The sequence below is a fragment of the Trichosurus vulpecula genome, chromosome 9 (genome assembly GCF_011100635.1).
Source record: "Trichosurus vulpecula isolate mTriVul1 chromosome 9, mTriVul1.pri, whole genome shotgun sequence".
Taxonomy (NCBI): Eukaryota; Metazoa; Chordata; class Mammalia; order Diprotodontia; family Phalangeridae; genus Trichosurus; species Trichosurus vulpecula.
In genome coordinates this window covers 119,761,028-119,785,554 of record NC_050581.1, presented here as the reverse complement: position 1 = coordinate 119,785,554, position 24,527 = coordinate 119,761,028, and the positions used below count along the sequence as shown (strand labels likewise).

Sequence of the window (24,527 nt, the reverse complement as noted above, 5' to 3'; positions counted from 1 at the left end):
TCCTCAAGGGTTCTGCCCTAGTGGGGCCTTCACAGTGCTCACAGCTCCAGCACCTTGGTTTGGGGCTGAAGGTGGGGATATTTGGGGGCCCTGGGGACAGACACTGGGGCACTTAGGTCAGGAAGGCTCCTTACAAGGATGGCAGGTGGTAGATGGACGTACCAGTGCTCCAGGTAGGATGGCGTGGCTAAGGGGTGAGAGGGCACACTTCTGTGCTGGGCCAGGGGGAAGATGAGGAGGGAGGGAACAGGGTGGAGGGAGCTGTCCAGGGTCAGCCTGGTGGTGGGTCCTGTCTGGTTCAGAGTATCTACAATTCTGGGGGTAAGGGAGTCAGGATGCTGGGGCCAGGGCCTATGCTGGAAAGGGGCCGGGGAGACTGAGGCCTGGGTCCCACCTGGTGCTGGGTGGCCACAGTTGGGCTGACAGCGGCGGCATCCGTGGCTCTGCTGCCCCGGCCTCTGGCCTGAAGGGTGTGTGTCAGCTCCACAGCCTGAGAAGAAGGACAGAGTCAGGTTAGCCCTGGGGCTCGCCCACTGGGGCAGAGAGGGCCACTGAAGGTAGACCAGTCGCCCAGTTGGAGAACAGACACGTGATCATGCATACTCTCCTAAGGATACACTCGCCCCTCAGCACACTCACACACACACACACAGCCGCTCAGGACCCTGTTCAGTCAGAGCCACACTCCAGCTCAGCATACATGTACTACACATCAGCACTGTGGGTGTCTTGCAAACTCCCCTTAGCCCCCAAGCCTTGTCCACACGCACTGGCCCAGCAGCAATCAACCACCATCACACAAGCCCCACTAGAAAGACGACCAGCCACATGAGTTTCTCCTGGGAGAATCCATGTGGCTCAACCAAGAACATGCCTGCTCACACATGTTCCCTGGGAGAGAGGCCCCATGGAGGGCACACACATGTCCCATGACACGCAGGAGCCACAGGGCCCCAACCGAGCCCAGATGGAGATGGAAGAAAGCAGAAGCGGAGGGTGAGGAGAGACAAAAATGGCAGGTGTTGGGAGAAGGGAGAGGAGGCATCCCAGGGTTCCCTCTCCCAAAGACCCCCCTCAAATACTGACATGAATATTGATGAGCTCATCTGCATCCAAAGAAAGTGGTTGTTTTAGGTAAATTTCTTCATCCACCCTACCTCACATCAGTTGGTGGGGGGTGAGGTAGCTCACACAAGGAAACCGAGGCACAGTAAATCCAATATCCCCTCCCTCCAGCCAGTTGGAGGTAGCAGCAAAGGAAAAAGCCCAGAACTCCAGCTTCCCGACCCACCATTCCACTCCCCACATCCTCTGATATCTTTCCTATTGGTGATCTGTCTATCTCAGGGGCTATCCAGAGACGTCCCTCCCCTCCAAGGTCTGAGGCAGGGCCACCTGGCCCCTGGGGTGGCACTGAATCAGCTTGGAACAAGCCCTAGAATCGCAGCCCCAAAGACCTCCCCGGCAGCCACAGAGGAGGGGGTGCTAGGGGCATGAGAATGCTACCCACCCCTCATCCAGCCCAGGAGCACCCCGAGAAACCTAATGAAGGGACAGCGCTAAGCTAGGATTCAAGGGGTCTGGGGAATTATGGGCAGGCCCAGGGCCACACTTGGGGGGGATGGGAGGGGGGACAGGAGGGGTCAAGGAAAAGACGTTCAGGGGGTCTAGACTTTTTGGGTCAGGACTCAGAGGGTCAAGTGCCAAGAGTCAGGGGTCAGAGGCTGGGGGTTCAGACCCTGGGCTATACCTGTGCCTTGCGCCCTCGATTGACATAGGTACACACAGGATTGTAGGCACCTGTCCCACACACATACAGATGTGTCCGATTCCAGGGCTGGATGAGCCGAATGAAGTTTCCACATTCCCCCTGATGGAGGAAAGAAGAGCGAGAGGATCCTGTAAAGCCCCCTCCCTGCCCTTCTCCCCAGCTCCTCCCACGCCCTTAGTGCTCACAGACTCCTTAGGGCTGGAAGAGATCTCAGAGATCTAGTCCAACACTGTCATTTGCAGAAGGGGAAACTGAGTCCCAAAGAGGGGAAAGGGATTGTCCAAAGCAACAGAGTAGTGAGGTAGACGCTCACAGCTGGATCTGCTGACTTTGGGGCCAAGAGGAGGTATAGAAGTAACCTCTGAGGAGAGGGAAGGGGGGAGAGTAGAAGGGAGCCCCGCGAGAGTCACGGTAGCCTCCTGCCTCTTGGTCTGAGGGGACTTCCCAAGGGGGAGTGTCAGCTCTGATGGCACAAGCTCAGAGGCATTGACAGGTGATAGTCAGCTGGGTGGGGGGAGTTCTTGGGAGCTCCCTGGTTTCAAAATCAGCATTCAGCCGTGGAATATTCAATGACTGGCTAATTTGGGGACCTGGAAGAGGGAGCATTGGGGGGTTTAAGTGGCTTGAGTCCAGGGTTATGGGGCTGTGAAACTGGGATGCTGGGCATTGAAGTCAGTAGGCTGGGAGTCTGGGGTCTGAGAGTTTAGGGGCTGTGAGATTCAGGGGCTGAGTGCTCTGGACTTCACGGCTCAGGGGGATGGTCTCGGACCCACGTCTCCTCCCTCCCTGTCTCACCGACATCCACACCTGTGGACCCACACCTGTGACCCAGCCCTTCATACTCACATTACTGTTCTTCCCTGAGAGCACACACTCCTCAATCCTCTGAGGGGAAGCTGCCCAGTGGATCTGGTGGGGATAGGGGAGAGCGAAGGTCAGAGCAGGAACCTCATACTCTCATTCACCCCACTCCCAATTCTGAGACCCCCAGTGAAGCACCCATCATGAGGCAGGAGGCCAGGGACAGGGGATCAGATCAGGAATTCCTCCCTCTCTCCCCTTCCCTGCCCCCCATACCCAACACACACAACCAAGTTGACGGTGCTGTGTTGGTATCAATATCCCAGCTACACACTGTCTTTAGTCAGCTATCTGTTTATCTTGGATATGGTGCCTGTAATTCTGCCAGGCTAAAAGTCCTTAAGGGCAGAGGTGTGTAGGGGTGTGTGTATGTAGGGGTGTGGGTGCGTATTTAGGGGGTGGAAGGCCAGAGCTTCAAGAGTCTGTCCCAGGTAGGCAGCTCTGGGGGAAGTCCTGATGCATCTCCCACTCCCTCCCTTGCCCCCCTCTTACGATGAGGGGCTCTCTGTTGATGTCATGGAGGTCCAAGGACAGGATGTAATCCTTGCTGCCCACATACATCCGGTCGTGGTCTTCATCCTTCAGCAGGATCCGATAATCTGTTGTGTTCAGCAGGAAATTGAAGAAATGAGCAGTACCCGTAGCCTTCAGCTCTGCAGGATACAGAACAGGGAAGGGGCCGGTCATTAGGAGTGGGGCAAAAAAGTGGAGATGGAAGCCTAGGGCTATCTAATCCCCGCCACGTCCAAGCCCCAAGCTGGAGGGTTCCCGTTCCTAAACTGGCCAAGAATCAAGTCCTCTGCCTTCCTCGCCATTGTCCAGAGTAGGGGGCTGGGAGGGGGCCTGAGTACACACAAGGCACTGTAATGTTTAGTTGACTTCAGGGTTATAATAGGAATCTTGGTTTGTTGTTGTTGGGTCATTTCAGTTGCGTTCGACTCTCTATGACCTCATTTGGGATGTTCCTGGCAAAGATACTGGAGTGGTTTGCCATTTCCTTCTCCAGCTCATTTTACAGATGAAGAAACTGAGGTAAACAGGGTTAAGTGACTTGTCCAGGCTCGCACAGCTAGAAAGTGTCCGAGGCCAGATTTGAACTCAGGAAGATGAGTCTTCCTGACTCCAAGCCCAGAGCTCTAGCCACGGCGCCACTCGGTGGCCCCAGGAATCCTGGTACTTGGGGCAAATTCATTTGGATGGTGATAGGGGGACCAATTTCTCAAAGAGTCTATTTAGCCTGTGCCCCCTCAAGAGGTGGAGAAAGCAAGCAGGCTTTGGAAGAGACATCATCATCACCACCACCACCGTCATCATCATCATGAGGGTGACAGCTGGCATTTATATAGCACTTTAAGGTTTGCAAAGCACTTCACATGCGATCTCACTGGATCCTTGCAACAATTATCATTATTATTATTAAATGTCTATTGTTATCCCCATTGATATGGGCTTCTAAATTGAGGCTGAGAGGTATGTCCACTTGCCCACATAGTTAGTAAATGTTTGAGGCATGATTCAAACTCAGGTCTTTCTGATTCCAAATGTAACACTATCCACTATGCCACCTGGCTGCCAGGTGATCCCTGGGTACATTCACGGGGAGGAAAGGGGTGGCTGGTCTCACTGCCTGACTCCCCTGGCTTCTACTGACATGGACTCTGCTTTCTTAACCTCCTTTGACCTCTGGGAAGGATGCCTTTCCCTCCCACTGCCCTCCCATGGGGGTGTGGGCTGTCAGAAGACCAAGAGGCTCTAGGTGCAGGGCTTGGAGTCTCCAGACCAGTAGGGATGAATGTTACCCCTTCCCCTTGAATGTCAGTACCTGGGACAAAAGCCTCAGCTGTCCCATTCTAGTTACTAAGGTCCAAGGTACCAGATTCTTCTCCAGTCTTAGGGCCTGAGGGAACCCATGACCCTTATAACTGGATTCAGGCACCAGTGCTTTTGGTGTTAGGGAGAGAATAATTTGTGCCTCTTCCCCACCTTCCAGGCCCAGCCATCCCCAGGGGCTCCCCTAGATCACTGTCAAGAAGCCCCTTCTCCCTACTCTTTCCCAGGTTATGGATCCGAGGCTCCTGGGGCCCACCCAACCTCCCTTTCTGCCCCTTTGTCCTCAGCTGGGAGTCGCCCAGCCCTAGAAACTGCAGCCTCTCCTGAGGACAGTGAGTGTAAGAAGGCCATGGCGCCAGGCCGGGCTGGGGAGAAGGAAGCTGGGCTGGGCAGGGCCACACCTCTGGGCCAAATCCTTGATTCATCAGCCGTCTCACTAAGCTGGCACCCCAGCACCCCAGCTCCTGGAAATTCAGGATAAAAGGGCTCAAGGTCCCCACCCCAACCTAGCAGCTGCATCAAAGGTCTTTATGGGCATTCACGGGTTAAAGAGCAGCCAGCCCCACGCCTATTGCTCCATCACACGCAGTGCAAGTCAAAGCACCACTGAGAGCTGAAAAGGATCTTTGGGAAAATTTAGTCCAATCTCCTCATTTTACAGATGAGAAAACCGAGGCCCAGGGAGGTGACCACACACACACACACACACACACACACACACACACACACACACACACACGGCAACAAATTGGGCCATGGGAGAGGAAAGGAAAGAATGAGGAAAGCTGAGGAAAGCATCCAGGAATCCTGACCCAATCTTTCTACTCTTAGATAAGGCCTCTCTGGATCCAGAACAGCCCTCAATAGCCATAGAGGGCATCGGGAATTGGTGAAGGGGGTGACCTGCTGGGGTGGGGGAGTGCACAAATATCGCAGGAGGGTGGAGAGGGGCTACCCTGGTGGGTCTTTCAGGGTGGAGGGAGTGAGCCCTGGACATGTGCTTGGGGCTCCAGCCTCCACGGTCTGCCCACTTCCTCCACCAGCACCAAGGGCATCAATTTCAGAATTGTGTAGCACCCAAAGGTTGAGTCCAGTGGATTCAGGGTATGGTGGCCAGGACTGGGACACTAGGGAGCATCTTCCTGCCCCTTTGGGAACTGGCCAACCTGCCTGATACTGGACAAGGCCCCCACCAGCTTGGTTTATGCCTTACTTCCAATCAATCACTCAATAAACATTTATTTATTTATTTTGAGGGGAGAAGGCAGGGCAATTGGGGTTAAGTGACTCGCCCAAGGTCACACAGCTGACACACAGTGTGTCAAGTGTCTGAGGCCGGATTTGAACTCAGGCCCTCCTGATTCCAGGGCCAGTGCTCTACTCACTGTGCCACCTAGATGCCCCTCAATAAACATTTATTAATCACTTACTGTGTGCTAGGGCACTGTGCTAAGCCCTGTAAATACAAAAAGAGGCAAAGGATAATCCCTGCCCTCGAGGACCTTACAATCTAATAGGGGAGACGGTGAGCAAACCAGTATGAACAAACAAGCTGCAGGCAGCAGGTTCTTCTTTCTGGGTGCTGTGGAGCACCACTGGGTCTCTCTCCTCTCCTCCTTCCCCTGAGCCTCTCCCACACCTAGCATGTGGCTGGCACCCCACGAGCTGCCCTCACCGGCTGGCCGGCCCCAGTTCCTCCCCTCCACATGCACTCAACCCCCCTCGCCTCCCTCCATACCCCCCCTCCACCAAATGCTGCCAGACCTGTTTCGACAGCTGGTGAGCTACAACTTCCCCCAGGACCACCTCCCTCCTGTGCCCCCCCCCCATCCCAGAGTCCTGGTCTAACAACTCCAACCTGTTCTTCACCCAGACTTTTGGGGCAGGGCAGAACAGATGCCCAACTGCTAGGCCCCCAAGGCAGGGGAACTACCTTTTTCTTGGCCCGCCCCCCCTGAGCTGGGGCTTGTTCCCAAGCCCTATTTCATGCCTGGTGCTGAGTTCTGAGGAAGAGCTTCTCAGCCCAGGCTGGCCGAGACTAAAGGGCAGAGGCCTCAATCCAGTTTGGGAGTCAGCATCAGATCCACGTTCAGGAGCTGACAGAGGCTTGAAGCTTTGTGGAGTCTTCTCTGGGCATAACCTCATTCGAGGCCCACAATAGTCCTGCCAGATAGGCACTGAGAGCATTATTCTCCCCCTTCTACAGACAAAGAAACTGAGGCTCAGAGCTTAAGTGACTGGTCCAGGCTCCTGCAGCTGGTGAGCATCAGAAGCGGGATCTGAACTCAAGTCCTTCTGACTTCCCAGTTCAGCTCTCTACCCACTAAACCAAGCTGCTTTCTGCTTGCCCCTCCCAGTTCCCTCCTGGTGAAGATGTGATACAGTGGAAGTCAGAGGTTCTGGGTTCAAATCCCTATGATACTCCTTGCTATCTGGCTTTTAAGGCTCTCCACAGTCTTTTTAGAGGCCTCTAAAGTCCTATGCCTGGAGTCAGGAAGCCCTGAGATCAATTCCTGCCTTAGCCACCTAGGCAAATGACTCAACCTCCCTAGACTCAGTATTTCCCATCCGTAAAGTGGGTACACACTGTAAAGTGGACACACACACACACACACCGCAGGGCTGTTTCAAGGACCAGACACCATCATTTATGTAAGGCACCTGGCAAACCTTGAAGCTACTACCTTCCTAGCCTGACGTCATTTGGCCCATCTCAATCTGATAGCTCTTATGTTTCAGCCAGGCCGGGTGGGCCCCCTACAATGTCATCCTCTCCCATCCTGCTACGACCCACTCCCTCCACTTCTTTTAAAAGGAGACCCAGCTCAGACGTCGCTTCTTCTAAGACAACACCTTCTCTGACGTCTCCAGTCAAACGTGCCTTCTCCCACCTCGGATCATCTGCAGTATTCTGGATCTCTCCCACGTGCCCATCACTCCCTACCTTGTATCACACTTATCCGAAGCTATGCCACGCCCCACCCTCCAAAAGCTGTGAGTTCCACGAGGATGGGGACTGTCATTCTTAACTCTTGTGTCCCCACTGCTAAGCTGAAGGACTCTGTCAGCAGAAGATTAATTAACTGGGTGACCTCGAGCAAGTTACTTCTCTCTGGCTCTCAGTTTCCCTGTCTGTAAAATGAAGCAGTTCTCCGAGGGCCCCTCCAGCTGTAGTTCCTAGGGTTCTATGACTGGACACCAGGAAAGGGCAATGCTTAATCCCAGAGGACCCAAGTGCTAGAGAGGCAGCTCCAGGACAATGGAACGGCAACCAACAGGTATTTATTAAAATGCCTACTCCGCGTCAGGCACTGTAGACACACAAAGACAAAAACGAAACAAACCCCTGCAATCCTGCCTTTGACTCTTCATTGATGAGTGGCCCTGGGCAAATCATTTAACTCCAGTTTCCTCATCTTTAAAGCGGAGGTAGCAGGAGCACATACTCCACAAGACTGTTGTGAGGATTCAATGAGGCAACACATAGTAAGTGCTTTGCAAACTTTAAAGTGCTATATAACTGTAAGCTATTATTATCAGGCAAGAGTGTGTGTGTGTGTGTGTGTGTGAGATATCCCAAAAGTCTTAGTGGAATTTTAAGCTATTAAAAGCTTAAAATTCCACTAAGATTTTCAGAATATCCCATACATATGTGCATATATATTATACAAATATATACATATGTATAATATATAATAATATATGTTCATAAATACATACATATAGAAAAATACAAAATGGATAGGAGATAATTTAGGGAAGGTAGTTAAGAGTGTTAGCAACCGGGGGGATCAGGAAAGATTTCTTGGCAGAAAGAGTAAGCATGGAGACCCTCCTGGCATTGGGTCAGTGTCCCAAGAGAAGCCTTGTTTGACCAGGACCACCAGCATTAGTACAGCAGAAGCAAAGATGGCCTGAGTCAAGAGCATAGCGTTCCAGCTCTGCTCTGGACACGTTATGGGACCCTAGATGAGTCAGTCTCCGTCACTGGGTCTTGGCTTCCTTTTCTGGAAAGTAAGGACAATGATATTTGCACTGACTACTAATTCACAGAGTGAAGGAAGTCCTGTGGAAACCACATCTTGTTCAGTGGAAGCCCACAGCCCGGGAAAGACAGGAGGACGGAGGGCAAGGTCGGAGAAGGAAAAAAAGGAAGAAGACAACCAGGCTCCACGTCGATCACCAGGATGGACCATATTCTTGCTCCTTTTCCCATGACGACCCCCTCCAAGTAGTTCACTAAGACAGCCCCCTTGGTGTTTGTCCACTGAGGCCTCAGAGGTTCCACCTTAGAGTGGGGAGGCAACATCACTCAACCCCTCTCCATCCCCCATCCCCCCTCAAGAACCTTATTTTTAGCTCCATGGTTAGAGAAAGAAAAGCACAATGAAGGTCATGAATATTCGAGGTCTGAATGAGGCCTGGCCAGATGGGAGCCAGGAGTCCTACAGATGTAAAGGCTGGGGTCTGGAGTATGGTACCCATATACAGTTATTGACATGTACACGCACACATCTTGGTTGAGGGGGGCCCTAACCTGAGGGAGGAGACTCTGGCCTTCCTCTCTGACCCATGTGTGAGCAGGAGGGCAGGGCGAGGTTCCAGAGGGAGAGCTTGGGGGATACTTGCTGAACCAACACACACTGTTTGGCCAAGGAGCTCCAAGCACCTAGCTGTAGTGGAAGGAGTTTGAATCTAGGCTCTGCATGACCCTGGTCAAGCCCAGTAGTCTTTCTGGGCCTGCTTCCTCATCTGTTGGGTGACTCCTGACATTTCTGACTACTCTAAATCCTATGGAACCTGTAAGACAGCACAGGGTCTAGCCAAATCTTTTGGCAGCCACCCCACTTTGTAGATGGAGGACCTAGGCCAACTCTATGGAGGTAGCCCTGGACAGAAGGACCAGAGACATTGAAACAGTTTCTTATCCCCATGGACCAGTGGCCCACCTCAACTGCTTGAGGTAGGATCCTGGAGGGTTCAGGGCCCTAGCTTGTGGTTCCTTTGCTAAACAAGGCAGAGGCCTTAACACTGGGTGCCAACTCCAGCTTCTGGGGTTGGGCTTTGGAGTGTTTAACGAATGAGGGTGGGCAGGAGCATTGGCCCTGGGCTCCCAGAGCAGAGTAGGGGATAGGCAGGAGCCTCCCTTCTTCCCTCTCTTCATATCCCACTCTATCACTCCCCACTGCCCAAGGTCACCCTTCCTTGCCAGGCAGCTGTCCCTTGGGCTGGCCAGGATCCTGCCCAAGCCTTCTCCACCCCCATTCTCTTGGCTGCTACCAAGGGGACCCCAAGGGTAAGGACCTGGGGGGTGGAGCAGAGAGCCAGCTCAGAAGAACCAGCTTCCAAGGTCATTCACATAAACTCTTAGGGAACCTGTTCCCCCTGGCATCCAGAACTCCCAGACATGGGGAGGAAGAGTTGACTCAGTTTCCCCTCCCTTTGACCTTAGAGCCTATATCCCCCTTTAAGAATGGCAGCAGCCAAAAGCTACAAGGTCACTTGTAAGGCTAAGGCAGGGGGATGGACAAAATGACCTGGGTCTGGGAAAGGGATCAAAGATAATCTTCTCCAATTGAGGCCCTCTCCCCTACCCAGTTAGTCGGTGCCTTTGAAGTCTTAGCCAGTCACCTGTTGGTCAGCTGGACTGGGCTTCTCCTGGGACCAAGATCCTACCCACTCCCACCCTCTGTGACCCCTCCCTAGCCAAGTTTGTGGTGACAAGAAACTAAATAGCCAGAAATGGGGAAGCCGCCAGAGGAAGCCAGACTTGCCAGCTGGAGGTCACCCAGGAGGCGGGAAAGCCGGCCCAGGCGAGACTATTTATAGACAGGATGGGAGAAGGTCTCCCTCCCACCCCCCACAGTACCCCCCACCCCATCCAGGCCTGCAGGGCTTGGAGCTGTGGCTGGGATTGGGGTTTGCTGGGAGACAGGGAAAGTAAGGAACATGTGATTGATGGGAGCTTGCTGCTGGGAATACAGACAGACAGATGGAGGGATACAGAGAGAGACAGACAGACGGATAGATAGATGGACAGAGAGATGGAGGGATACAGAGACAGACAGACGGATAGATAGATGGACAGACAGATGGAGGGATACAGAGACAGACAGACAGATGGATAGATGGACAGATAGAGGGATACAGACAGACAGATGGAGGGATATAGAGACAGACAGATGGATGGATGGACAGACAGATAAAGGGATACAAACAGACAGATGAAGAGACATAGAGATACACAGAGAGAAGACAGATAGATGGACAGACAGACAGACAGAGGGATACAGACATAGATGGAAGGACAGACAGGCCAGAAGGAACCTCAGAGGCCATCTAGTCCAATGCCTTCATTTTGCACATGAGAAAACTGAAGTCCAGGTGTTTAAGTGACTTGTACAAGGTCACATAATAAAAGTCAGATATCAGCAGCAAGACTTTGAATCCAGGCTCCCTGACTCTACAGCTAGCATTCTTTTCAGGACTCCATGCTACCTCCTCCCTAATTCAAGCCCTCATCCTCTCTCACTTAAACTATTTTAACAGCCTCCTAACTGTCCTCTCTGGCTCAAGTCTCACCCCTCTCTAATCTGTCCTTTTCACAGGCACCAAAGTGATATTAAAGCGCAAATCCGACGAGGTTGCTCTCTTGCTCAAGAAGGCTCAGTGACTCCCTATGGCCTCTGGTATAAAATGCAAACCCTTCTCTTTGGCATTTAAAGCCCAATCTATTTTTATAAAGTGATTTCATATAAATCCCTATGGTGCACTTTATGTCCTGGCCAAATCAGTCCACTCGCTGTCCCCTGACCATAACCTAGCTCCTGACTCTGAACCTCTGAACACAGGCTGCGTACCCCTTGCCCAGAATCTTCTCCCTCCTCTCCTCCAGCTCTTGGAATTCTGGGCTTTCTGTAATGCTTAAACGCCACCTCCTTCCTGCAACTCTTTTCACCTCTGAAGCCACTTTCTATTTGTTTATCTGTCATGTTCCCCCAGCAGAATATAAGTTCCTTGATGACAGGGATGACTTTGTTTTTGTCACTTAAGAAATGTTTGTTGACATGACAAATGTAAAAATATGTTTAATATGAACGCAAAGGTAGAACCTATATCAGATTGCACGCTGTCTTGGGGAGCAGAAGGAGAGGGAGGTGGAGAAAATTTGAAATTCAAAAGCTTATGGAAATGAATGTTGAAAACTAAAAATTAATGAATTAATTAATTAACAAAAGAAATTTTTATTGAATTAAACTGAATTGACAAGATTCACAGACAAAGAGACAGGCAAAGTCACAGGCAGAATCTCACAGACATTCTTTCTCTCTCTTCCTTCTCTTTCTCTGTCTCTCCTCTTCTCAATCTCTCTCTTTTTCCTCTCTTTCTCTATTTGTCTCTCTCTCTCCTCTCTTCTCTTTCTTTCCTTTCCTCTCCTCACCATTTTCCTCCTAAGGCCAACAGCTAGAAGCCAGGTAACCCCTCAAGTCTTTGGGATACGGGCCCTGGCAGGCACCTGGAGCCACAAGACCTTCAAGCCACAACCACATCCAATGAGAGCCATCCTACCTACTGTACTTGTGGGGATCCCACCAGGCCCTTCACACCCATTGGTGTCTTCTCCTGCTCCCATAACTCAGCCAGGAACACCAAGGCCTAGGAATTGTAAAAACCTGACCACGGCACCCCAGCAAGCCCAGATGAATCATAGGGGATTCCACTCTCGCTCCTGCTTCTTTCTTCCACCCCAAGTGGATCCAGGTCTGCCCAGATAAGCCAGTGCCAGCAGTCTGCATCTGCTCAGGCCCGGCTTCTCTCCCTTGTGTACCTGCACCCCAGGACTCAGGACCCTACATTGTTAGAATTTTCGATGTTTTACTGGACTGGGGTACACCGGATCCTGGCATTAACTGCCTGGTTGTTTTCAAAGTCCAACCCACTGGGAACTGCGAATTTGTGGAATCTTTTTAGAGAGAATCAGTCAGCACCCGGTAAAAGTTACAAAAATAATCATGCCCTTTGATCTTAATAATGCCATCGCTGGGACTATTCTCTGCAAGTACATTCAGAAACCAAAAAAAAAGCCAATTTTTTCAAAGATTTTCCAAGCAGTATTACTTGTAATTACAAAAATAAAAATAAAAATAAACGGGAAGCGAGCAGCCTGAGAGCCTCAAAACAGGGAAATGGTTGAGTAAGTCAGGGCCCATGAGAGGAGTGTAACACCATATCTAACGAGTACTAAGAATACAAAGGAATCTGGAGAGAGCTTTGGGAAATAATGTGGGGGGTGGGGGGACGACAGGAAGAAAGGAGCTCACCCCAGCTCGGCCAGGCCAAGGACAAGAACAGTGACTAGCAAAGAATCCGGAGGGAGGCCTAACGCCTAGGTCAGAAGAAGTGTTATGATAATTGATGGTGGTTAAATGAACTGAAATGTAAACAGTTACTGAGAGAGTCTGGTGCTCTGTACTGATGTCCAACGGTCAGAGTATCAAAGAAAACTTCAAACCACTTATTCAGGAAAAGCCCAACCAAGCACTTGGGCGTCTGTGGAGGGCAGCTGAAAGGGGTCCCTGAAGCAAGGGAGGAAAGGTCTGGAGTGGGCAAGTGGGGCCGGCTAGGGGCTCCCAGGGAAAGCCACAGAGAAATGAAGAAATTCAAAGACTCTCCAGGAGCAGCTATGAACACTGAGGCAGTGCAGGCTCACAATGGGCTTTCCCATGCCTTCCCTCAATGGCACCACAACAGCCTGGTATAAGAGGCAGGATAGGCAGGGGTTATCAGGTTCATTTTTACAAAGGATGGATAGAGGCCCCAGAAGGAGAAGGGGAATTGTCCAAAGTAGCTCATCAAAGCCAGGACTAGGCACAAGGTCTCCAGGGCCACAGGTCTTTCCATTGTAGCACAGTGCCTTCTCTCACTGCTGGCCCCTCCACACAAAAGGTACCTCCCCATCCCCTCCACCCGGCCTCTACAAGGCCAGGTGGAGGAAGCTGAGTATAGTGGGGACGTCAGGAGAGGGTGACTCAGTGGGATCGGAACCCCCCCACCCCACTGGCTGTGATCTCAGTGGGTATGTCACAGGATATGATGCTGTGGATTGCAGTGGAAGCCCTTTCCCCAGGAGGCTGCTTTCCCATGCTTAAGAGCCTGGGTTGTTTGGGGGTGTATTTGATCCAGGTTATACATATCTCCTCCAGCCAGGGCCTGGAGAGGCCAGGCTGTTCTATAGGCCAAGCCTGGGCTCTGCTTTGTTTATAGCTCCTGGCTCCAGTTTCGAAAACCTGATGAGATGCTGGTGACATTTCTCAGGCCTCTGAACCCCTCTTTCCTTCCACCCCACCCCTGGAATGTTGCTGACCTGTTATAGGGCTAGGGTAGGCAGCCAGAGGTCAAAGGTAGGAAAGAAGATGGAGACCTTTGGGCTCCCTCTCGCAGGGATACCACTGACTCAGGAGGGCTCCCCCTTCTTAGGGGGTGGGGACTGGTGGGCAGCACTGATTATCCTTCCCAGTACTTGAACCCTGGAGGGCCACAAGTCCTAGTAATAATTCAATCTCTTCTGACCTGGGACCCCACCCCCAAAGTCAAGAAAAAGCCCCGGACGATCACCACTAACAAGACCAAGTCCTAGTTGAATTATAAAGTACTTTCCTCACAACAACTCCATGGGACAGTTAGTGCAGTATTTTTATGACCATTTGAGGTGATGAGAGACCCATGGTCACACAGTTAAGTGACATCCTCATCACTGAGTCCACAAGTCTAGAGCTATCCATTATCGCTGATCTCCCAGCCGACAGTGATGATGCTAGGCAGGAAAGATGACTCCTCCAAGGAGCCCTCAGGGACCAGGAAGAAGCAGGGAGAGGCTTACAACTGTTGACTCAGCCTTACCCTCCCCCAAATATGACAGCTGCTTTGCACGTCCTCCCCTCCTACAGTCTCAGGGACACAGGATCGCATTATGGCAGGGGACAGGAAGAGATGGATGCCTCCTGGGCCAGACCTTCCCTAAGCTGGACTACAGTTGAAGAGCTAAATCACCAGGCCTTGGGTTCTGGCTGCCCCCTCCCTGGGGGCTCCAGGGCCAGGCCCACTAGAATGCAGAAGTGCAGAGCCCATGGCTGGAAGTAACCCTTTAATTTCCTGAAATGGGGGTTGTGAATCGAGGAAGAGAGAGGACTCAGGAATCCAAGGAGATTCAGAACCACAGAACTGCTGAGGCCATATTGTCCAGTGCATCCACACAGAAACAGGAATCCATCCCCTCTCTAGCATCTTTACTTGGCCACTTCCAGTGATGGGGAGCTCACTACTTAGGGAGGAAATTAGGATAATAATAGGACCTTCCTCCCAGGGCTGCTGAGCAGATAACATAAGGTAAGTATAAGCGCCTGGCATGGTATAAATACTGGCTACTATTACTCCCCTCAGAATAATGCTTTTAAATGCAAAGAATAAAATACATAGGATTAGAAAACAAGGATTGAAATGTTTTCATAAACAGATCTCAGGTTAACCAGATGATATCTACCATCCTTTCCAAGCCCCAGACCCTATAACCCTTTGAACCTTCCCCTAGGACTCAGCTTCTCTATTTATAAAATGATCCTCTCTAGGGTCACTTCCAGCTCTAAATCCTACGACACCATGACTAGCCCAAGGTAACAGAGCGACCCAGGCCTCTGTCCACAGCCTGGTGATGAAAGCAAATTTCCAACAAAATTGAAAGTGAAAACTTGTGTGACTTGCAAAGACAACAAACAGAAAAGCAACGCCAGTGCCGGGATCTGGGCCTGGGCCTGAGCTGTGGAGGCCATAGGAGGCAGGGAATCTTCGTTATCAATGGAAGGAAAGGTTCATTTCCACTCATCTGAGCAAGAGGAGAAAACACCTTTTCCGGCCTGGAAAGTTTTTTTCTTCTTTGTGAATAGGTACCTGCCAAACAACGCTCTCCACCCATCCTCAGCCAACTCAGCCTGGCAGAGGCACCCACTTGAGCAAGCTTCTGCCTCCCGGGAGATGCCTTTGTCCTCTACCCCCTGAACAAGGACCCGAGAGATCGGGGTGGGGAGGCACTTGCTAGCTGGGTGACCTGCTTTTTCCTTTCTTGAGTTTCAGGCTCAGGAAACTATCCCCCAAAAGTCAGGATAATAATATGTATATGAAAGCGACTCAGTAACAATAACTCCCCCGTTGTCTTTCAGGATCTTAAGGTTTACAAAGTGTTTTTTCTTCCCTCGGAAACAAGTAGTACAAAGATGTTCCTCATTTTACTGGGGAGACTTAGGGGTAGAGAGGGGAATAACTCCTCCAGGATTGCACCTCCAGTTCTGCAGCTGGGTCTCCTTACTCAGAGAGCAGCGGTTGGTCGCCCCTTCCACTCTCCCTGCTCCCAACCACTTTACCCCACAGGGTCTGCCATGAGGAAAGGGCTTCATAAATCCCAGTGAAAACAAGAGCTCTCATTTCCGAAGCACTTTAACATTTCACAAAGAGTTTTCCTCACAAAAGCTCTTGGTAATTATCCTTTTACAGCTGAGGAAACAGGCCTAGAGACAAAGTGACTTGCTGGGTCATCTGGCTAAATATTACAGCAGAAGCTTAATTCCAGTCTCCAGGCCCCAAGTCTACCAACATGCTGTTCACTGCCCCATGAAAGTTGGCATTGCTGTTGCCTGAGACCATCTAGGGAGAGACATAACTCACACACAGGAGAGCAGAGAGGTGAGGGTGAGGGAGGGAGAGTGGGGACAAGGGTGTGAGGGACTGAGAGGGGAGACAGAGACCAGTGGGCTGGGGCGGTACGGGAGGGCTTCCCAGAAGAGGCGATACCAAGCTGGGCCTCTAATGAGAGGCAGGATTGTGGATAGGCAGACAGCTCAAGGGCATTCCAGGTGGCTGTGACCATGATAAATAAACAAAGGTGGAAAGGCCAGAATGAACCTGGCTTGTGTAGGAGAAAGAGAGGAGGCAGACAGGCACAGGGGAAAGAACACTGGATCTTGTCAGAAGACCTAGATTCAAATTCCCATACTGCCACCTGGACCTCCTCTGGCCATCGCTGAGGACAGCTCTAAATTATGATCCTTTGGGACTGGCCCAACTGGGCAGGCCTGTGTGTCAGGGAAGGGCAGGTAGTTGGAGGCCTGGCTCTGGTCAGACACATCTTGAAGCTTGGGTTCAGGTCTGGCCCGAAAAATGTGAGAAAAAATGCTGAAAAGGTGGACCTTGTTCAGGAGGGCAACCTGGCTGTCGAGGGGATGGGAGGCCATGTCACGTGAGGATGGGATGAAGGACTTGGGAGGCTGAGCCTCCCGGGAGAAGAGTTTGATGACCCTAAAATGTAGACAGGGCATGGTAGCTGTCTTCAAACATATGAAGGGCGCTATCATGTGGAAACTTTCGGGATTAGACTCACTGATTTTGTTTGGCCTCAGAGGGCAGAGCCAGGGGTCAATGGACGGAGGCAGCAGAGGGGAAGATTTCAGCTCAACCTAAGTAAAAGCTTCCTAATCATCCGAACTGTCCAAAAATGGAATTGGCAGCTGCTTCCAAGCGCGGGCAGGAGGACTGCTTGTGAAGAATACTGCAGGGGGGGGGGGGATTCTGAGGTTCTGCGATTCCAAGGAGGGATTCGAGTAGTAAGTTAGGGTGAGATCCGGTATTCTGGGCAGGACGGATGAGAGGTGGGAACAATGGAGGTGCAAAGGCTGTCATGAACCTAGAAAGTGATTTTGGTTGGTACCCTGGTTTCCCTCACTGGCAGAATAGAGGGCTGAAATTCCCAAAGCCAAGGCTTGTGAGAAGAGACAATGAGATGGATGGCAGATGTCAGAGAGAAAGGATGTGCCCCCACCTACCCACCCACCCTATAACAAAGGCTGCCCTCAAGGCCAAGCGAGGGCTGAGTGATACAGCCCCTAGTCCCTCCCTCTGCTTCCCCTTTCCGGGATGGAAGGGTGGAAGCCTCCTGGGGAGAGGACAGAGAAGGAGCTCTGGAACGGCAGGGAGGCAGGAGTGGAGGTAGGTGGCCCCACCCCCTCGCTTAGAGGGCCACAAAAGCCCTGGAGAGGCTAGCTGGCCCTGATGGACAGCAGTCACTCCCCCTCAGCCTTGAGGCTGACAGGCCTTAAGCATGATGGACAGGCCCTTGAAGCCCACACACTGACCCCTGACCCTCTCCCCAAAGTCTCACCCTCCCTAATCTCCAGACCAGAGACAAGGGATTTGGGGAGGGAGGGGGAAGGACTATGCTATGTATGACCTCTGCCCTCAGTTGCTGAGGGTGGGGGTGTGGACGTTGTATGTGCCAGACATGGGAGCAGGTGTAGAGATGAGGGGGTAGGGAGAAACAAATTTCTATCATAGAGGGGGAAACTGAGAAGAGAAACCCCAAAACCTTAAATCCCAGGGCTGGGGCAGGTTAAGTTTATTACTGGAAGGAACCAGAGGGATGATAGCCACTGTGATCCTCCCATTCTATAGATGGGAAAACAGAGGCCCAGAGAGGAGAAGGGAACAGTCCCATGTCACACAGCAAGCTAAGTATGTCAGAGCTGGGACAAGAAACCAGGTATATTGGGGCCTAGCCAGACCCATGCCACCTCTGTCTGCTTAGAGACTCTAAGCTATATCTGAGGAACTGTCAGGCACTCTCAGCTGGGGCTGACCTGGCCCAGTTCCGCTCTGAGAGCCTGGGAACTGTCTCTGCAGGCTCCCTGATCCTCCTACCTTTGTCAGGGTCCTTGGGGGGAGAATCTTGGCACTGCTGAGCCCCCACCCCCGACTACCCTAAGGAGCCAACAGCTCATTAAGGTCGGAGGCCCCTAACGAGGCACCGCCCCCAGCAGGAAGGAGCCTGGGACGAACCCCCATTGCCCCCACTGGCCTCCTGCCTAATCCCTTTTTAATGAGCTCCACAGCCCGGAAGGTCCCTGCCCCCTGGCCAAAGCCTGGCAGCACCGAACCCCTTCCCTACCCTAGGCCAGCACCTTTCAGAATGAGGAGGGGGAAGAGAGATGCTACCCTCCCCTGCGCCTCTCTCCTAACTAGTCAGGCCAGGTGAGAGCAAAGCCGAGGTCAAGAGGTGGTGTCAGATTCTATCTATCACCCCACCGTACAAAGAAGACACAGGCGGACGTTTCCTTCTTAAGCCCTGGCCATGGGAGCTCAGGTACCTACTACCCCTGAGGGCTGGCAGAAGAAGAGAGTTTAGAGGCAAACCAGATCATCACCCCACAGGGAGACGCTGGGAAAGTCTCCCCCCAGAGATTAAACTGGTGCTCAGAACAGGGACCGGCTCAGGGAGGCCTCGGAGAAGTCCCTATGGGGTGGATCCCCAGAGAGAGACCATGAGGAGTAGTCTAGGCTCTATGTACTCTGGGAAGCCAGCATCTTAGAAGGCAATCTTTCCTTCCCTCCCACCTCCCACCCCCTCCCTAGCTATTGCCAACAGCCCTGGACTAGAGAGAAAGAATGCAAAGGGCCAGTAGAGTAGGCAGGACCTCAATATATGGTGAACAGGGACAACCTAAGATGTCAAATGAGATGATATTGTACGGTTTGGGTCACACAGTAGGTGCTTAATAAATGCTTATTCACTCCCTCTTCCCCCTGAATACACACCACTCTATGCTATTTCCAGTGCAGGGCCCTTCTCCCTGCTCCTTCCCACTCTTCTCTCCCCACCCAGACTGCTCCTTCTCTGTTCCCACCAGACTAAGAAGCCTGGGCATCCTCCTTCCCTGCTCTTCTTACCCCATGCATTCCCAGAGGGTGCCCAGCTCCTTCTTCATGGAACAGAGCTCCTGACCACCACATAATCACTTGGGCAGGGGATGGAGAGAAGGGGGGATGTCATATCCAAGCACACATTTGCTAAATGGGAATGAAAATTTGCCCAAAGGCAGTGCTTTGGAGTCTAGGAGAGATATCAAGAGCTGGGTTCTAGTCCCAAGCCTGGTACCAGCTTACTGTATGACCTGGTCCCTTCAATCTTCTGGGCTTAAATTTAGTTGGACAAATATTCATTACATGCATACTATGTGCAAGGCACAATCTTAGGTCCTGGAGACACAAAAAAAAAATAATCAAACAGTTCCTGCCTTCAAGAGGCTTATATTCTACTGGGGGTCGGAGAGACAGTTAATATACATACACACACAGACAAAGTAGAACCAATGTAACTTTAAAAGAGAGGCTGTTTCTTTTTGTGGTGGCAAAGAACTGGAAATTGAAGGGATGCCCATCAATTTGGGAATGGCGGAACAAGTTGTGGTTGTGATAGAAAACTACTGTGCTTTAAGAAATGATGAGAAAAAGCTGGAAAGACCTATATGAATTGATGCGAAGTGAAGTGAGAAGAACCTGAAGAACACTGTACACAGTAGCAGCAACACTGTATGATAAACAACTATGAATGACTTAGCTCTTCTCAGAGATACAATGCCACCACACAATTCCAAAGTTATGTTGAAAAACGCTATCCACCTCCAGAGAAAGAAATGATGGCAGTCTGAATGCAGATCGAAGGATACAATTTTTACCTTCTTTATTTTTCTTGCTTTTTTTTCTTTTTGCAACATGGCTATTGTGAAAACATGTTTTGCGTGATTGCAGTGTATAATCTAGTGTTTGCCTTCTCAAGGAGGAGGGGGAGGAAGGAATTTGGAACTCAAATTAAAAAAAAAAACAAATGTTAAAAATTGTTTTTACATGTAATTGAGAAAAAATAAAATAAAAATATTCAGAGAGAGACTGTTCTAACAAGTAGGGGGATGTGTGAAAGCTAGCTCCTCAACTGTGCCTTGAAGGAAACTAGGGATTCCAAGGGGTGAAGGAGTGCATTCCAGATGTGGAGGACCACCTGTGCACATTAATGTGTACATTAGTGGAAGATGCTGGGACATCCTGTATGGGGAACAGCTAGCAGGCCAGACTGACTGGAAGAGGGAATACGAGAAGAGATAGAATATGAAATATGACTAGAAACCCAATTGTGGAGGGCCTTAAGTTCTGTATTTCATTTTAGAGGCAATAGGGAGCCATTGCAGTTCACATAGGGGAGGTAGGGGACCTGACTCTGTCAGAACCCTGTTCTAGCTGTATGGAGGATGGATTGGACAGAGGAGGGGATGGAAACTGAGAGACCTATTAGTCCAGGCAAAAGGTGATAAAAGACCAAAATAGGGTACAGGTCAAGAGAGTAGAAGAAAGGGGATGGATGCAGGAGAGGCTGTGAAAGCCTCAGCTTCCTCCTCAGTGAAACCAGGGACTAGGTGAATTGGAAGGGCTCTCCCAGCTGACTTTCCGTAGAAGGGGAAAGGGGAGAGGCCTGAGCAGAGCTTCCCAGAAAGCACCAGCACTCTCCCCAGAGCCCACCCTCCACTGCCTGACCCTGGATGGCTCCAGACAGCTCTGGACCTCAGGAAAACTGCCTTCCTGCAGTGCTTTGGAAGTTCCCTCTGCCCTCCTCCATCGCTTCCTTCCTGTTCCCCCCTCCCCCAGTTTCCCAGTTCCATGGGTGTTTCTAGTGCCAGAAATGTCGATTGTTGTGTTTCCTGATTGCCTATATAACCTCTCTGGGCTGTGTCAGGAGGGCAGAGGGAGGTGGGAGTGAGGATGAAGATGGAAGCTGTGTGTTTGCTCTTCCTCCTGCATCCTTCAGACTTTCAGCCTCTTAGAACCTACACAAAAGCCGGATGACTGGGCAAGTCGCTTGAACTCTGTGCCTCAGTTTCCACCTTTGACCAATGAAGGGATTGGATTCGATGGTTCTTCCAGCTCTAGCATCCCTCGACTCCTGAGCTATGTTCCCACACCTCGTGCGTCTGCTCTTCTTGCCAACCCCAGCCCCCCGTATCTTCAAGTCTAGACTGGCCTCTCTTTGGGGCTGGGGAGGGAAACTGTGAGATGTGGCTGACCTGGGAGCCAGGCTTCCTGGGTTCTGTTTCTCCTGCCAGACAGCAGGCCCTTTGCGCTTTCCAGGCCGGAGGGCAGAGCACCGAGGTTAGAGAGAGCACATTAGTCATGCTCTCCTGAGGAATTGGACCATCTGCCTCTCTATACCCCAGCATGGCATGTTAGACCTTGATAAGAGGAGACCCATTAAGCACGAAGAATCAATTGGATAGGGGGAGATTGTGGGGGGTCAGGCAGGTACCTTCAGTCTTCCTGGGGCCATCAAAGTCAATTACAAGGGCTCCCACCCAATTATCACCACTAGAGGCCCCAAGCACAGGCGGCTTAATTAACATGTAAATGAGCCTGTGTGTTGTTTATATTCAAAAGCCCAGTTAGGCTGTTCTCCTTTGCCTAGTAGGGCACCTTAGCCTTCAGAGGTGACCAAGGTCAGTATGGATGCCCATTCGGTTGGGTTAGAGACAAACTATCACTGCCTGGACTAGGCACTGGTGATAATCAAGAGGGTAGGGGTGGTGTGCAGAGCCGGGCAGGGAGCAGAGACAGGAAAAGAGCAGAAAGACCAAGCCCATGACCTAACTAGTTCCAGACTGAGCCCTGACCTTGGCCCCAGGCTGAGTTCTAACTTCCCCCCACCCTTCCCCACCCTGCAGTCACAAACCCAAAGAGAGTGTGGATGGCCCAGTGCAGCCCATCTCCAAGGGTAGGGATTGTGTCTTATAGTCAGTCCCACTGATTTGGAGGGCCAAGGGGATGGAGGGGGATGGGGGAGAGGGGGCGGTTTATCAAGGGCACTGGTTCTATGGGCAGGGAACAGCGAATTGTTCATAGAAGATGAGTCCAGGTTAGTAGTGAAAGAATGCCCTGTCAGTGGAAGCCAGGGGTTAGAAGGCCATTGGGATAATGCCAGCTCCTGGCCCTGGCAGGGGTTGGCTACAGTTGGAGATGACTGAAAGGCCAACAAGAGGGAAAGAGGAGAGGAGGATGTAGGATGGGACTAGACCAAACTAGACAGATGGGGGAAATTGGCTATGGAGAATCATCTCTTGGCAAGGGGGATGTGACTGCCCCAGCCCCCTCAGCCCCTGTAAACATCCAGGATGTTCCATAAACACTCTGCAGGAACACAGCTGGAGAGGATAAACCTACCACCCAGGAGATGCTGCCTGCCTCCTTGAGGAGGGGGGCACAGGTGATGGGGGGGTGTGTGGCCAAGGCAACCCCACTGGGCCCCAGTGCCCAGGAATCAAACATTTCTAAGCAGGCTTAGCTATACCTCCCCTCCCCCAGATATGGGTACCAGCTTTGTGCCTGTTGAATGGGGTTTTGGCCCTAACAGTGCTGGGACTCCTCCCCACACACATTAAATGTTCAAATATTGGCTGAAGGGCCTCAGAGAGGCACTACTCTAGCCAAACTGATTTGATAAATAAAAGGATAATGAATAAAATAAAAAATAAATTTAATCGGTTTTCCCTAGCTGTAAAATGAGGGGATTAAACCAAATGAATCAAAGTTTCTTCTAGCTCTGACAATCTGTAATTCTATGAAATGTTGGCCTCACACAGCCTGTCCAAGGGGTGCTCACAGAGGACCCTTACCCTGTGGGTCTTTTCCCAAGGGAACAGGAAGGAACAGCCCAGCATCAAGGCCCCCCAGATACTCAGCCTAAAGACCCAAGCCTCCTCGGGAAGGATTCGACAAAGACTTCTTAGGCACTTATTTTGTCTAGGTTCCTCTGCCCAGATGGTAGGCATTCAAAGACAGAAAAGGAAGGGTAGGACAGGCACCAAAATAATTCTCATACCAGTTCCAGTGCGATGGGCAGGAGGAAAAGAGAAATCTAAATGAAATCACCTGAGGAGATCTAGCGAGACAACAGGGCCAAAAGAGTTATGAGAGCAGGCTTCCTGGAGGAGGCAGCCTGGACCGGAAGGCAAAAATCTGAGGGGGAGAGGAAAGTGAGAGGGGAGAGAAAGGACAGAGCGGAATGACACCTTGTTGTAAAGTCGCGCCCTACTCTTCATGACTCCATTCGGGGTTTTCTCGGCAAAGATACTGGAGTGGTGTGCCATTTCCTTCTCCAGCTCATTTTAGGGATGAGGAAACTGCGGCAAACAGGGTTCAGCTTGGACAGAACATAGTACATAAAGGGCAGATACGGCTAGATGAGTATACTAGAACCAGATTACAGAGGGCACCGAATGCTGAGATCAGAAGTTGAGGTTTTTTTCAGTTGACACTGGAAGGCAGGGAGAGCTTTTGAACAGGTGGACGATGCAGTAACAAGAACATCTAACAGGTCTATCTATGGAGCTTTAGGCCTGGTTATATTCTGTATCTAACAATCTTTACATCTCATACGATAACGCTAGGAGACAAGCGCTATCTATTACGACCTCCACTTTACAGATGAGGAAACAGGGTTCAGAGGCATTCAGTGACTTGTTTGAGTCCTGAAGCTAACTACCAGCACAGGTGGGATTAGAATTCAGGTCTTTCTGACTCCAGATCCAGCAGTATTCCCACTAAACTACAAGCCCGGGGGGAGTAAGTGTGTATTAGGAAGATGATCAGGACCTGGGTGCAGGATAGATCAGAAGGAGGAAAGGCTGGAGGTAGGAAACAATCAGCCAACCATGGCTTGGGGGGGGGGGGCGGAGGGGGGGGGGGGAGGCAGAAATCTCCCACCTGCCCTTCCCCAAAGCTGTCCAGATCATTCACTGCCTCAAGCTTTACTGCACGCTCACTCCATCCCAAAAGAGACAAAACTGGCACTCACAGGAATTTGCCCTCTCTAGGCTGACTGGATCACTCACATGGGCCTCCCACTGCTCCCTGTAACCCAGGACAACGGGGCTAGGCTGGGCCAGGGTGCCCGAAGCCAAAGACCTTTGGCCTTTCCAGTAGAGCAGGTGAGGGGGAGGGGAAGGACCCCCTTCCGGCCTCCTTGCTGACCCATTGCCTCTGCCTCCCACAGTCTGACCTTTCCAGATCACTAGAGATGGCATCAAACCTGTCGCCACCAGCCTGGGCCAGTCCAGACAGGGCTCATTGGCCAAAGGCTTCAAACACAGCACATGTACGGGTATGTGAGCATGTGGGCTCATTTTTTTTAAAAAAAAAAACATGTCTC

At 51.3% G+C, this 24,527-nt stretch overlaps 1 protein-coding gene across 3 annotated transcripts in view; it reads right to left on the bottom strand.

Annotated features, from left to right (window-relative positions):
* SEMA3F (semaphorin 3F) overlaps positions 1 to 24,527 on the bottom strand; it is a 67,640-nt gene that overhangs the window by 12,552 nt on the left and 30,561 nt on the right. For 2 of the 3 annotated variants that reach the window (XM_036739334.1, XM_036739335.1), the window contains exons 3-6: positions 3,125 to 3,285; positions 2,618 to 2,680; positions 1,751 to 1,870; positions 395 to 490 (exon numbers count right to left, since the gene is read on the bottom strand). In XM_036739334.1, coding sequence (XP_036595229.1) covers positions 395 to 490; positions 1,751 to 1,870; positions 2,618 to 2,680; positions 3,125 to 3,285 — 440 coding nt within the window. The remainder of the gene's footprint in view (positions 1 to 394; positions 491 to 1,750; positions 1,871 to 2,617; positions 2,681 to 3,124; positions 3,286 to 24,527) is intronic. The other variant, XM_036739336.1, reaches the window with a different exon arrangement.